The following is a 13,287-nucleotide window of genomic DNA, read 5'->3' as shown; positions in this document are numbered from 1 at the left end:
ATGTCAAAACAGCTTGTTACATCGAGATACATAGTTGCAGCAGATCTAACTACGCTTTGCTACTTAATTTAATTGGGAACGCATTTGAGTGTGCACAAGAGGGCGAGAGCGTGGCAGGAGAGTAGCCTATCTGACAGCTTTGTGGTAATTTCCCACGCTACTTATTGTTTTCACTGAGATCTGTGGCCATGACCTCACACCAAACTGACATTGAAATTAAAGACACGTGAAAATAGATTATTGACGGAATGTTTTACAACCCTGTCCGTCAAAACGATGGACAATGAATGTCTAGTGCAACCTCAAAAAAGAGCCAAAAGCGCAATCTCTGAAAATAAGTGTTGCGTGAAACAGCAGATGATTAATGTTAATAAAAATGGTCTTTAATAAATTGTTCAGAACTGACATGGTGGACTAGACCGAGCTAATTAAGTGATGCAAGTTACTGATCATTATGCTGTTTATTATGTAGAATGGGAAAAAACAAGAACTTGAATTTGGGACACTGGTGTTTAAGTCCGGGACAGTGCCAAGTAGAATTCGGGACAGCTGCGGGACCCTGAGAAAAAAAGTTAATTTCGAGCCCTGATAGGTGGTATTCCACACATTACCTTGGTGTTAGGGTAGCCTATTCTGCACGTCATTGACAGTGAGTGGTAACTTCAGTCATTTGCATTTATCATGCTAAAAATCTGACACCAGGCACTATGCTGATGCCTGATCCAAAGGGGAAATTATAGTAAAAGAGAGACACTTAGAACTTTTAAGTCTATAATGTTGGTTTGGCTGTTCATTGATTCACTCATCTGCCAAACTTGTTTTTAAGATATGTTCATTGCAGAAATGGATGCTTGGAAAGAGTTGGCAGGAGTCATAGTTGATAACAACTGACAGTTGAAATGTCTGAACAGTTAAATAGTTGAGTAGTTTAAATAGTTAAATTATTTAATAGTGAATTATTGTAGTGAGGACATTTATTTTGAAACAGTTGTGGGCAGAGGAAATAGTTGAACAGAATCTGTAGTCTTAAGAGAGCCAGATTGTATGCTTAAAGCCTGAGACAGAGTATATAGTTTAAAAGTTGAATGTAGATAGTGTAATGGATGTTGATAGACAGAAAGTTGAATGGATGTTGATAGGCAGATTGTTTAATGGATGTTGGTGGATAGTTTAATGGGTGGATGAGTGAATGGTTTGAAGAGGATGAATGGATAGTTGGATGGAATGTGCCTTATATCCTTGTAGAATGGAGAGACACAGAGAGAGTTGGCCTAGTTGAGCAAAAAGCAGTTGATACAGGTGCAATCAGTTTAACTGGCCCTTTGATGGGTCCTAGTTGAGCAGCTGGAAGTTGATACAGGTGCAAATCAAGTTAATTAGCCCATTGTGATGTCATCAGCCCAATGTTAAGTCTATGGGGAAAAATAAGCTTGTTTTTTATTAATACCTCAAAAAGTATAAAGTTTACAAAAGTGAAAAATACATTCCCCAGGTGTCCTTTTCAAGACCTACGTTACAAAGTTTGAACGAAGTTTCTACGTTAAACGGATAAAGCTGAATTAGACGTAGAAATTTGGTGGGAAGAATAACTAGAAAAGCATTTCCTGAAGGAAATACAGTGCATGAAAATGCAGAAAATATGATATATATACAGAGTGAAAACAAATAATACAGATATAGTTGCAATAGTGTTGCTAGGGTACATATGTTGGTTGTTATGCCAAATTAAGTGGTTGCTATGCTGGTTGCTTGGGTAATCCTGTTGCTGTGGTGGTTACTAGGCTGTTGCTAGGGTATCTGACATGGTTGCTAGGCTGTTGCTAGGGTAGTTATGGTGGTTGCTATGCTGTTGCTAGGGTACTTGAGGTGGTTGCTAGGCTGTTGCTAGGTTAGTTGTGGTGGTTGCTATGCTGGTTGCTAGGTTATACTAATTGTTTTCTATGTTGGTTGCTAGGTTGTAACTGTGGAAGTGGTTGCTAGGCTGTTGCTAGGGTATTTGCCATGGTTGCTAGGCTGTTGCTAGGGTACATGAGGTGGTTGCTAGGCTGTTGCTAGGTTAGTTGTGGTGGTTGCTATGCTGGTTGCTAGGTTAAACTCATTGGTTGCTATATGGGTTGCTAGGTTGTAACTGTGGAAGTGGTTGCTAGGCTGTTGCTAGGTTAGTTGTGGTGGTTGCTATATTCACTTCCCTACACGTGGTGACAACACACTGGATCACTGTTACACACAGTTCAAGAACAGTTACAAAGCTAAGTCTCTACCAGCTTTCGGAAAATCAGATCATGCCGCTGTTTTCCTACTGCCTATGTACAAACAGAGAAGTCAGAGGGACCCCCCCAGTGACGAAGGAGGTCAAGCGCTGGACTGACCAATCTGAAGCCAGGCTACAGGACGCCCTTAGCAACGCTGACTGGGAGATGTTCAAGATGAACTCTGCTGACATCAATGAGTTTACGAAAGTATCATTGAGTTACATCAATATGCTAACTGATTCCATCATCCCAACTGTAAAGATCCGAAGCTTCCCTAACCAGAAGCCATGGGTGGATAGAGAAGTGAGAACGGCATTAAAGACACACACCATCACTTATAATGCTGGGCTTATTTCAGGGGATATGACGGATTACAAAGCAGCATCTTATAGTTTACGTAAAGCTATTAAAGATGCTAAGCGGCGCTATAGAGACAAAGTTGAAGCTGATTTCTTGGAGGGTGATTCAGCACGAGTGTGGAAAGGACTCCGAACCATCACTGGCTTTGAAAGAAAGTCCCCTCCTATGAAGAATGTGAGTAAAGCGCTCCCTGATGAACTTAATGCTTTTTATGCTCGCTTTGACATGAAAAACACAGACTATCTTGCACTAGCTGCAGCATGTGAAGCAAATGAGGATGCACCTTTCTGTGTCTCTGAGGTCGATGTGAGCAATGCCTTTAGGAGGGTTAATTGTAGAAAAGCTGCTGGACCGGATGGAATTTTTAACAGGGTTTTGAAATCCTGCGCTGCTCAGTTAGCTCCTGTGTTCACTTATATCTTTAACACATCAACAAGCAGTCTGTCATTGTTCCAGTAGCGAAAAACAAAAGTCCATCATGTCTGAATGACTACCGCCCAGTAGCCCTGACGTCTACAGTGATGAAGTGTTTTGAGAAGCTTGTGAAAAACATTACCTGCTCATCCCTCCCTGCCTCCTTCGACCCCCTCCAATTTGCTTACAGAGCCAACAGGTCTACAGAGGATGCCATCTCAAACCTCATGCACACCACCTTAACTCACCTGGAGGAGGGGAATGGGAATTATGTGAGGATGCTGTTCATTGACTTTAGTTCAGCATTCAACACGATAGTACCTCTCACCTTGGTCACAAAGATGAAGGCCTTAGGACTGAACACCACCCTGTGTCACTGGATATTTGACTTTCTCACCAACCGTTCACAAGTGGTTAGAGTGGGGGGTCTGACATCTGACACATTAACCATCAGCACTGGTGCTCCCCAAGGCTGTGTTTTGAGTCCACTGCTGTACAACATCTACACACATGACTGCAAAGCCAACAGTAGTCATACCTCCATCATCAAGTTTGCAGATGACACAGTGATCTTGGGCCTGATTAGTAACAACAATGAACAGCTCTACTTGATTCAGGTTGATGAGGTGGCACAGTGGTGTCAATCTAACAGCTTGACACTGAATGTCAATAAAACCAAGGAAATGTTAGTGGATTACAGAAGGCAGCAGCAAAACTACAGTTACACCCCACTAATGATCAGGGGGCAAACCTGTAGAGAGAGTCACAAGTTTTAAATACCTTGGTGTCCACATTACTGAAGACTTAACATGGACTGTTAACACTCAATATGTTCTGAAGAAGTCCAGACAACGACTCTACTTCCTTCGTCAGCTAAGGAAATTCAAAGTTTCTACATTCATCATGAAGGCCTTCTACACTTCAGCGGTTGAGAGTGTTCTAACTGGTAGCATCATCACCTGGTATGGGAACTCCACAGTTAGAGATTGTAGTACTCTGCAGAGAGTAGTGCGCTCAGCTGAACGTACTATAAGAACTCAACTCCCTGCTCTACAAGATATCTATTCCAGATGAGTACTCCTAAGAGCCCAAAAGATCCTGAAGGACTCTTCTCATCCTAACAATGGATTATTCCTACCGCTGAAATCAAGAAGACGCCTATGTAGTCACAAAGCCAGAACTGAGAGACTCAGGAGAAGTTTTTATCCCCAGGCCATCCGAACTCTGAACTCACACTATACTGACTTTGCACACATTCACTCCTCAGCACTCTCAAACATTCCCCAACTGTGAACTCACACTATACTGACTTTGCACTCATTCACTCCTCAGCACTCATGACCCCCCCCCCCCCCCCCCACACACACACACACACACACACACATGACTTTTAGCACTTTTTCATCCCTCTCCCTATGCTACAGACCTTTTATTTATTTTCTTATTTCATCACACGTCAACACACACACACACACACACACACACACACACACATCTGACTTTCTCCAACTTTACAGCACACTGCACCCCCCCCTCCCACCAATACACAGCACATTGTCTCATGAGGAAGCTTCTCCAACACACATATTGCACACTGCCCTCTCCCCACATACACAGCACACTATCCCATCTCCCCTGTCATCCCCCAACACACACACCAAGACCCCTGGCAGTTGGGTTAGCCCCTTGAGCCGTGGATCTGCCCAAGTGTCTTCCTTGGAAAGGGAGTTTTTCCTTGCCCCTGTTGCTCTTGGGTGCTCCTTGTTGGTGCCCCCCCCCCCCAATCCCAATCCTCCCCCACCTTTCTTATGCAGCCCTTGCCACTTAATCTACTAAACCCCTCTTCTACTGCACTTTTTACCCCCCCATAAATGCACAAATAGGCTGACACCAGACATAATTTCACTGCATTTCTTACTTGCAGTAACTATATGCATGTGACAATAAACTTCCTTGTATCCTTGAAATTATTTGCTAGGTAGATGAGGTTAAATATAGTTGGACTGACTGAACAGTTAAATAGGTGGATAGTTTAAATGGTTAAATTATTCAATAGGGAATTATTGTAGTGAGGACTTTTATTTTGAAACAGTTGTGGACAGAGGAAACAGTTGAACATGATGTGCAGTCTTAAGAGAATGAGACTGTATGCTTAAAGCCTGAGATTTCATGCACTGTAATTAGATTAAATGTTTTAATTGATTGACAGCCCTAGTCACAACGCACAAAATCCCAAATATATCACTTCCGGTTGGGTGTGGCTAATGCAATGTAATGTTCGTCTTGGAGAGTTACACACACCTACCAAATTTTGTCCATGTAGGTGAAACTATATGCTTCCAGCTTGCACCTCTGATCCTCGGGCCCTAATAAACAGCTGTGGAAGTTATACAGGGATATCTCTTCACCTGTAATATCCCTAGACTTAGACTTAGACTTATAACAGACATAAACAGGGTGAGAAAACCCAAAAAGCTACCCCAAATGCAACACTATCACATATTTTCTAATTCTAAGACTGTGATCGTTAACAAAAGGTAGTTAACCTAATAGAAAGCCCCTAGCTTTCCTGGCTGAAAGGTACACTGCAGATGTAAATCACGACCAAAATTAAATATCCTGCGACCTACCTGTGGGTCGCGCAATCCAGTCTTTGGGAACCATTGAGTTACAACACTAAACCCATCCAAAGAGGCTATATATACCATGGCAGAGTAAAGGGCAAGAACAAAATGTCAAAGTAAACCACTGTCTAGGCTAAATATGTCACTACAAGTGTTGGCCAACACAGACAAGAACCCTACAGATATAGACCTGATTAGGAGGACACACTAGGACATTTACATCACTACATCAAAACAGGAAGTGAGCTCATATCTCAGCAACGCTTTGAAGTACTAAGTCCAAACTTGGTACAGGGACTTGGTACCTGATTGTGAGGACGTGCAATAAAATTGGTGTTATTTGGCCTCTAGGGGGGCTGTAATAAATTAATTAAATGAACTCATAGCTCATTCAAAGCCATTCTTTATCCAACTCTTGCTATGTCCAACTTTAGCTCACGTCAAAATGACAAGTGAACAGCGGGCCATTAACTGCGCTACGCAGCCTCTTGAATATGTTTGCTACTTGCAAGAAGAGTTCAACAGAGAGATAGCCTAGCAGATCATAAAAAATGGTGAGCAGTGTAATCCAAAGTTCACTGATTTCTACATTGTTAGTTACCAATAGCTTAAATGAACAGATATTCTGCCTAATGTTAGAACACACTTGTTTGGCTGTAGGCCCATCATGAGCCTAATGATAAGTTTTTTTTTTTTATAACAAACAACATGCTTTCTCTTTTGGTAATGGCAAAATAGGGTAGCCTACAATGTAAATGTGAAAGAGAACCCAGGGCGATTTGTATACACAATGCACAGATAATGCAAACTGTGCCCCGGACTTCAAAGCGAACCGTGCTGACACTACCTCCCTAGGTGGTCTCAGTTTGGTTTGCGTTAGAGGGGTCTGAGTTTGGTTGGCATGTTCACATATGCACAAAATATGCTGAGTCATCGATCTGAGTTTTCGTTTAGAAGGCTGAAAGGGACAAAAAGACATTTGCAAACGTAGTGTTATCAGCAGCATGGACAAACCGCAGATAGCGAACGCTGTGATACCCAAGTGTACGTGGTATTTATCAAACCTTCAGTTTATCGGGTAATCTCTGCCTTTCTCTGCCTTTCTCCGCCCCCTACCGCAATTTATGAACATCCACAACTGAACGGCATAGCCTACATGCAAGCGCAGTTGAATGAAGTTAACTGATACACACGCAAAAGTGTTAGTACATCTGGCCCCAAGTGTGAAAACACTCTAAGATAAACAAAAATCATAACTATGGTTTTAGACCAAAGAGGGGTGAAAGGGTGACACCAAAATCGTCAGATACAGCCGTGTATTTAGCCTTGCCGAAGATTTTGATTGGATGCCATACAAGAATACCATGAATGTGATACATTTTGTAAGGCTTGGTCTGAAGATCATCTGTAAAAGTAGCTAAGTAAAATAAAAAATGATTTTTCGCTCACTTTGCTCATGATCTCTTGTAAAAGAAAGAAAACTTACCCAGCTATGAGTTCATCTGCTTGTTGAGCACAGACACTTGATTCCAGAATTTCTCTCTGTAAGAAACAATCTGTGAAGCAAAGTAAACACACACACACATTCTGAGTCGGCTAGTTATAAAGGTATCATATTCTGGAACATACAGTAGCATGTCTGATATACTCTTGTTATATTATGATATACATATTTCTATTCATTGACAGAGTGCATAGTTAAGGAGAGAGAGGGAGAAAAGTAATTCATTATCATTTTATAAGAGAAAACTCAAAATACATACATATGAAGACATGCAAAGAGTAACAGCTGTGCTCAGAGAAGAGAGGAAGAGGAAAGAGTTATTTCAATCCTACACATAAGGATTCTTCACAAAAGGGGACACATTTCCCAGGAGATGTGGCGCTGCTATGTGGGCGACACAGTAACATACTAGGGTTGTTAATGAATACCGTAAATCCTCTAATATTGGCCTGTATTCCATTAGCGGCCGGGTCTCTGACATTGGCCGGTCTCACTGTCAGAGGAGGTAAATAAAGGCCGGTCTCCAATAGAGGCCGGGGCTATTATTGGAATCAACGTTTTTCTGGGCAGGCCTCAACATTATGCTTGTGATGGTAACATGCAAGTACCACAGAGGGGGGCAATGCTTGCTAACAAATCTAAGCCTTTTCAGAGAAGGACATAATTGCAATGGATGAGACTGCCGCTTGGTTCGATATGGTGTCTCCCAGTACCATTGACATAAGAGGGACGAAGAGTGTTACGCTCAAAACAATAGGCCACGAGAAAAGCCATCTCACTGTTGTCCTTGCTGCCAAGGCTGATGGCACTAAATTCAAGCCTTATGTCGTCTTCTGGGGGGCCATCTGTGAAGTGAAGGCAATGTAGCAAGAGATCTCAAGAGCAGTCATTGCCACATCTGCCAACGGCTGGATGAATGACAGCGTGAAGAGGACACTTGCTGCTATCAACACCCGTAAGGCAACAGGTCCAGACAACATCCCAGGTCGTGCGCTGAAGGACTGCGCAGGGGAGCTTAAGGATGTCTTCACAGACATCTTTAACACTTCCCTGAAGCAAGCCATCGTCCCATCATGTTTCAAAGCTGCCACCATCATACCTGTGCCGAAGAAAACTGCTCCATCCTGCTTCAATGACTACCGCCCTGTGGCACTGACACCCATCATCATGAAGTGCTTTGAGCGGCTTGTCATGTCACATATCAAAGCCATTCTCCCCCCCACCCTGGACCCCTTCCAGTTTGCATACCGAGCCAAGCGGTCTACAGAGGATGCAATCTGCTCTGCCCTCCACCCAGCCCTCACCCACCTGGAAAAAAGAGACTCATATGTGAGATTGCTGTTTATAGACTTCAGTTCTGCATTCAACACCATAATACCACAACAACTCATCTGCAAACTTGACAAACTGGGACTCAGTACCTACCTCTGCAACTGGCTACTGGACTTCCTCTGTCAGAGGCCTCAAGTAGTACGTGTTGGCAACAATACCTCAAGCAGCATCACACTGAGCACAGGGGCCCCCCAAGGCTGCGTGCTCAGTCCGCTGCTCTTCACCCTGCTGACGCATGACTGCACTGCAACCTACAGCAACAATCACATAGTGAAATTTGCTGACGACACAACTCTGGTGGGTCTCATCACCAAGGGCGACGAGACTCAATACAGGTTGGAGGTCGACCATCTGACCACGTGGTGCAGGGACAACAACCTCCTGCTGAACGTCAGCAAGACCAAAGAGATTGTTGTTGACTTCCGGAGAGGTCACACCCAACACCTGCCACTGACCATCGACGGTGCTGTGGTGGAGAGAGCGAGCAGCACCAAATTCCTGGGGGTGCACATCAGCGAAGACCTCTCCTGGACCACCAACACTGCATCACTGGCGAAGAGAGCTCAGCGCCGCCTGTACTTCCTGCGGAAACTCAGGCGAGCAAGTGCTCCACCAGCCATCATGACCACATTCTACCGAGGCACCATTGAGAGCATCCTCTCCAGCTGTATCGCTGTGTGGGGCGGAAGCTGCACTGAATACAACAGGAAAGCCCTGCAGCGCATAGTGAACACAGCTGGAAGGATTATTGGTGCTTCACTCCCCTCCCTGAAGGACATTTACACCACCCACCTCACCCGCAAGGCGACCAAAATTGTGAGTGATGCAAGTCACCCCGCTCACAATCTGTTCGATCTACTGCCCTCTGGGAAGAGGTACAGAAGCCTGCGCTCCCGCACTACCAGACTCACCAACAGCTTCATACACCAAGCTGTAAGGATGCTGAACTCTCTCCCTCCTCTCCCCCCTCCACCCTCAGCTACATAACATCCTGGACATTGGACCCAAAATGGCCGCGTGCACTACTCCACTTGCACACTTGCACACTTGTACACTTTACAACTTGTTGTTGTTGTCCTGAAAACACAACACTTCTGCTGCTCTTACATAACTTGCACCACTATGTCACTTTCTTTCTTACTTAGGTCAAACAGAACTACCCAAGCCTTTTATTGGCCTGACTTTGCACTAGTATTTTATTGACTGTCTATGCACAATTTAAACCAAATTTTGCTGCTCTTATTTTTTTCATTATTATATGTGCCCTCTTATTTACTTACTTTTTTGTTTACTTGAATGTTATGTTTGTCTGTGGACTTAAATTGGTAAAATATGTCTTGTCTTCACCGTGGGATAGAGAGAAACGTAATTTCGATCTCTTTGTATGTCTGGAACATGTGAAGAAATTGACAATAAAGCTGACTTTGACTTTGACTTGACCACAGCATGGCTCAGATCAGCGGTAGGCAAATTCAGTTTTCAAGCGCGCCTGCTGGTGTGTGGTGTGGAATGCCTACCACTGTCACATCAGCACCTCTACCAAACAGAAATTGAGGCCCTACAATATCACAACCGCGGTGATCCCAGGAGGCCGCACTAAGTTATGGTTATGGGACTTTGCAGACACCTTTCAAGATGGCCGCCATTGCTATTCAATGCTTATTATATCAATTATTCAAACAGTGATTTAAGCATATCATTTGATACAAATACTCTCTAAAGTTAAAGTTAATGGGAAAAAATGCTTGTCCCTCAAAAATTCAAGATGGCCGCCATTTTTAAAGATGGCCACCATTCCTGTCGAATATTAATCATTTCAATTGTTCAAATGGTGATGCAAGCATAAAATTAGGCAGAAATACTCTTCAAGGGACACTCTTTTGGGAAAAGGTATGTGTCACTCAAAAATTCAGGATGGAAACCATTTTTCAAGATGGCTGCCATTCCTGTCCTATGTTCATTGCCACTGTTTCCAAAAAGTGATACAGAAAATATGCCACAAATATTCTGTTAAGGCCACTTTTTGAAAAAAACTGGATGGCCAATAAAAAATTCAAGATGGAGGCCTTTTCCAAGATGGCCGTCATTTCGGTAGTATGTACACTGATGCAAACATGCTTTAGCAAAATTTTCTAACGGCCACACTTTTAGAAAAAGGCAATTGCAAAAATTCAAGGCATTTTTCAAAGTGAGTGTTGCTTTAATAGTGTACTCTGTTGGGACCGAGTTAAAAGGAAGGATTGAAAAAATAACATAAATTCACATTTTTACCAGCTCAAAGGCCTTGTGGTTAGAGTGTCCAGCCTGATCTTGAGAGGTTGTGCCCTGTCGAGTCATAACAAAGACTGGTATGGTAGCCAATGCCTCCCTGCTTGGCAGTCAGCAAGTGTTGTATTGGGGGCAACATATCCAGGAAGGTGTTCATATACATCATGGTCCAGAATCAGGAAATCGGCTCTCGCCCACTGTAAACTTACTTTTTTATTCACATTTGCAATTGCACAGTTCTGTGCATGTGAAACCCAATCTAAAACATTTGCATCCTCCACGGCACTCTGATTTGCAGCCACACTTGGCTAGCTGTTCACAACTTTGTGCAATTGGTGCATTTGCTGTCCAGAAGACCCCCCATTGTTCACCAAGCTTTTTTCATCTCCAGTCAGCAGGACTCTGCTTCTGACTGACACTGGGTTGCTTGACCCCATATGCAGCCTGCCTGATATGCAGCACGTTTAGTGTGTTGAAGCAGAGCTGCCCATGTTGGAGGAAAGGCTTCATATGGCCTCTGCTTTCGGGCAAACATGTCAAGTCTAGCCTCATCTAAAGTAGGCAGTGCTTCGACTTGGCCAGCTTCACTCGGGGTCCGCGCGTGGGATCACGCGGTATCACGCGACTTTAATTTGTATTTTTCCAGTGAGACGCTGCAACAACCCAAAAAACCGGTAGATGGCTCAAGTGAGCAGGGTGTCTCGTAAAAAGAAATGGAGCCTGGAAAACCCTACACAGACTTCACTACAGACTTTAGCAGACTGGTTTAGAAATAATTTAATAGCCAGAAATATGCCTGCCCTGCCCTAATAAAGAAATATTTGGTTAACTGCGAGTGAATCCCGTTTGCAGCCAAATAAAACATTCTGGTTTTCTCCGAGTGCAACGATGATAGACAGACATCATTTGGACAAAATATAGAGCATATTAACCTCCGTTGCTCAGCCAAATGCCTTCCTGTTACGTCCTGTTATCACGGAGTTACAGGCGATAAACGATTTTTGATGGTCACAAGTTTACTTCATTTGCGTTTTTTTTTTTTTTATTATTAAAGAGTGTTTTTCATTTAAAGGTTTGACTTCGTGCTTATTCAGTAGAGCATTTAGTGCTCTCCCCAATCCCAGACGTTCACATTGCATGTTTGTTTGTAATGGATGCAACCGCGAGATAGGCTATGCGTTTGACGGCAATGAGTTGTTAACGGACATGAACCAAGACATATAGCCCAGCAGCAATCTAGGGACTGTTCGTTATTTATTGAAGGGGCCACCGGAGGAATTTTGAGTGCTTCAGTCAAAAGTTGCATGACCCTCTCTTGCCTGCTAGAAATTGTTCAATGACCATCCGACAGAATTGTTAAAAAAGACATGACCCTCCCCTGCCAATTGTCGCTGTCTTCCGCCCGCGCCACAGCCACACACTGTGATAACGTTCTTAAATCAGCTTGCATGCTACCAGTCCTTCCTTTTCAAATGTGTTGCGCCTGTTTGCACAATTTCACAAATAATCATATGTGATTAATAATATGACAAATAATCCCTGTGCACGGGGACCGAAACAATGCATGCCAACTTTTTCTGTGTTTACCACGTATTTTAACTTTCCCCCGCTGTCTTGCCGTTTTAAATGTTTTCCCGTAGAATATCCCATATTTTAATACTCTCATAACAGCCCTGCCATCGGGCCTGTCTCTGTGTTGCCCTGTTGCTACCCCTTGCCCTTCCAACGAAACAGATGTCTTCAAATCATCGTTTTCCTTGCTTGAAGGCGAACTTAGAGTGATGTTAACCTATTTAAGTTTAATGGCGTGATTGTCGTGAGAGCACGATTCATTGGCGCTTGCATGTTCGGCCTTATGTCTACGTGCGCACCTGAGGCTACTCAGCTACAAGAGAAAGAATTTCCCCTGTTTCTCTGTAAGTTGGCCTACCATAACTTACCAACTCTGCACTGTAGACCCTAACTGGATATTTATATTTTTCTGTGAAATAAGCAAATGTATTTGTTCAACTTTATGTAGCAGAATTACGCATAGGCTACTTGGAACATAATACATTTGACAAAGGACAGATGTATGTTGCTAGTGACAAAATAATAACTTTCAGTGTTTTACGATGTCTTTGTCATGGGGAAGTGTTTTTCCCCATGCATGTATTCTAGGTTACTGTCAGTGACTGATGTGAGAGAAGCGGGTTCTGTGTTTCATTCATGTCAGTGACTGACGCGAGAGAAGCGGGGTCTGTGTTGTGTTACGTTGCGTTAATTTATTTTCATTGGGCATACCGTGCCGTGCCATCCACAGTTCTGACAAAGGCAAAATTACTCCTTTTGAAACAATGAGTGCAGGAAGCGCGTTTTTATGGTTATATTGCTTGACGGGGGGGATCCCAAGCAGCTTTCAGCCATAAGGCTACTTTGAGAACATTTCAATTCACCCGACACTAATATTCAAAATGTTGAAAACTATTTCGGCATAGCCTATAAAGCAGTTTAATTAAATGGAATGTTAGTTGTAAACAAACGAGCTACTTGG

General features: G+C 43.2%; 1 protein-coding gene across 4 annotated transcripts in view; it reads right to left on the bottom strand.

Annotated features, from left to right (window-relative positions):
* Positions 1–13,287, bottom strand: part of aspscr1 (ASPSCR1 tether for SLC2A4, UBX domain containing) — a 101,490-nt gene that overhangs the window by 18,580 nt on the left and 69,623 nt on the right. For all 4 annotated transcript variants that reach the window (XM_042056174.1, XM_042056173.1, XM_042056175.1 and 1 more), the window contains one exon: positions 7,137–7,206. In XM_042056174.1, coding sequence (XP_041912108.1) covers positions 7,137–7,206 — 70 coding nt within the window. The remainder of the gene's footprint in view (positions 1–7,136; positions 7,207–13,287) is intronic.

The sequence above is a fragment of the Alosa sapidissima genome, chromosome 12 (assembly GCF_018492685.1).
Source record: "Alosa sapidissima isolate fAloSap1 chromosome 12, fAloSap1.pri, whole genome shotgun sequence".
NCBI lineage: Eukaryota > Metazoa > Chordata > Actinopteri > Clupeiformes > Clupeidae > Alosa > Alosa sapidissima.
The sequence above is the reverse complement of the archived record's forward strand: the minus strand, read 5'-3'. Positions and strand labels throughout refer to the sequence as shown.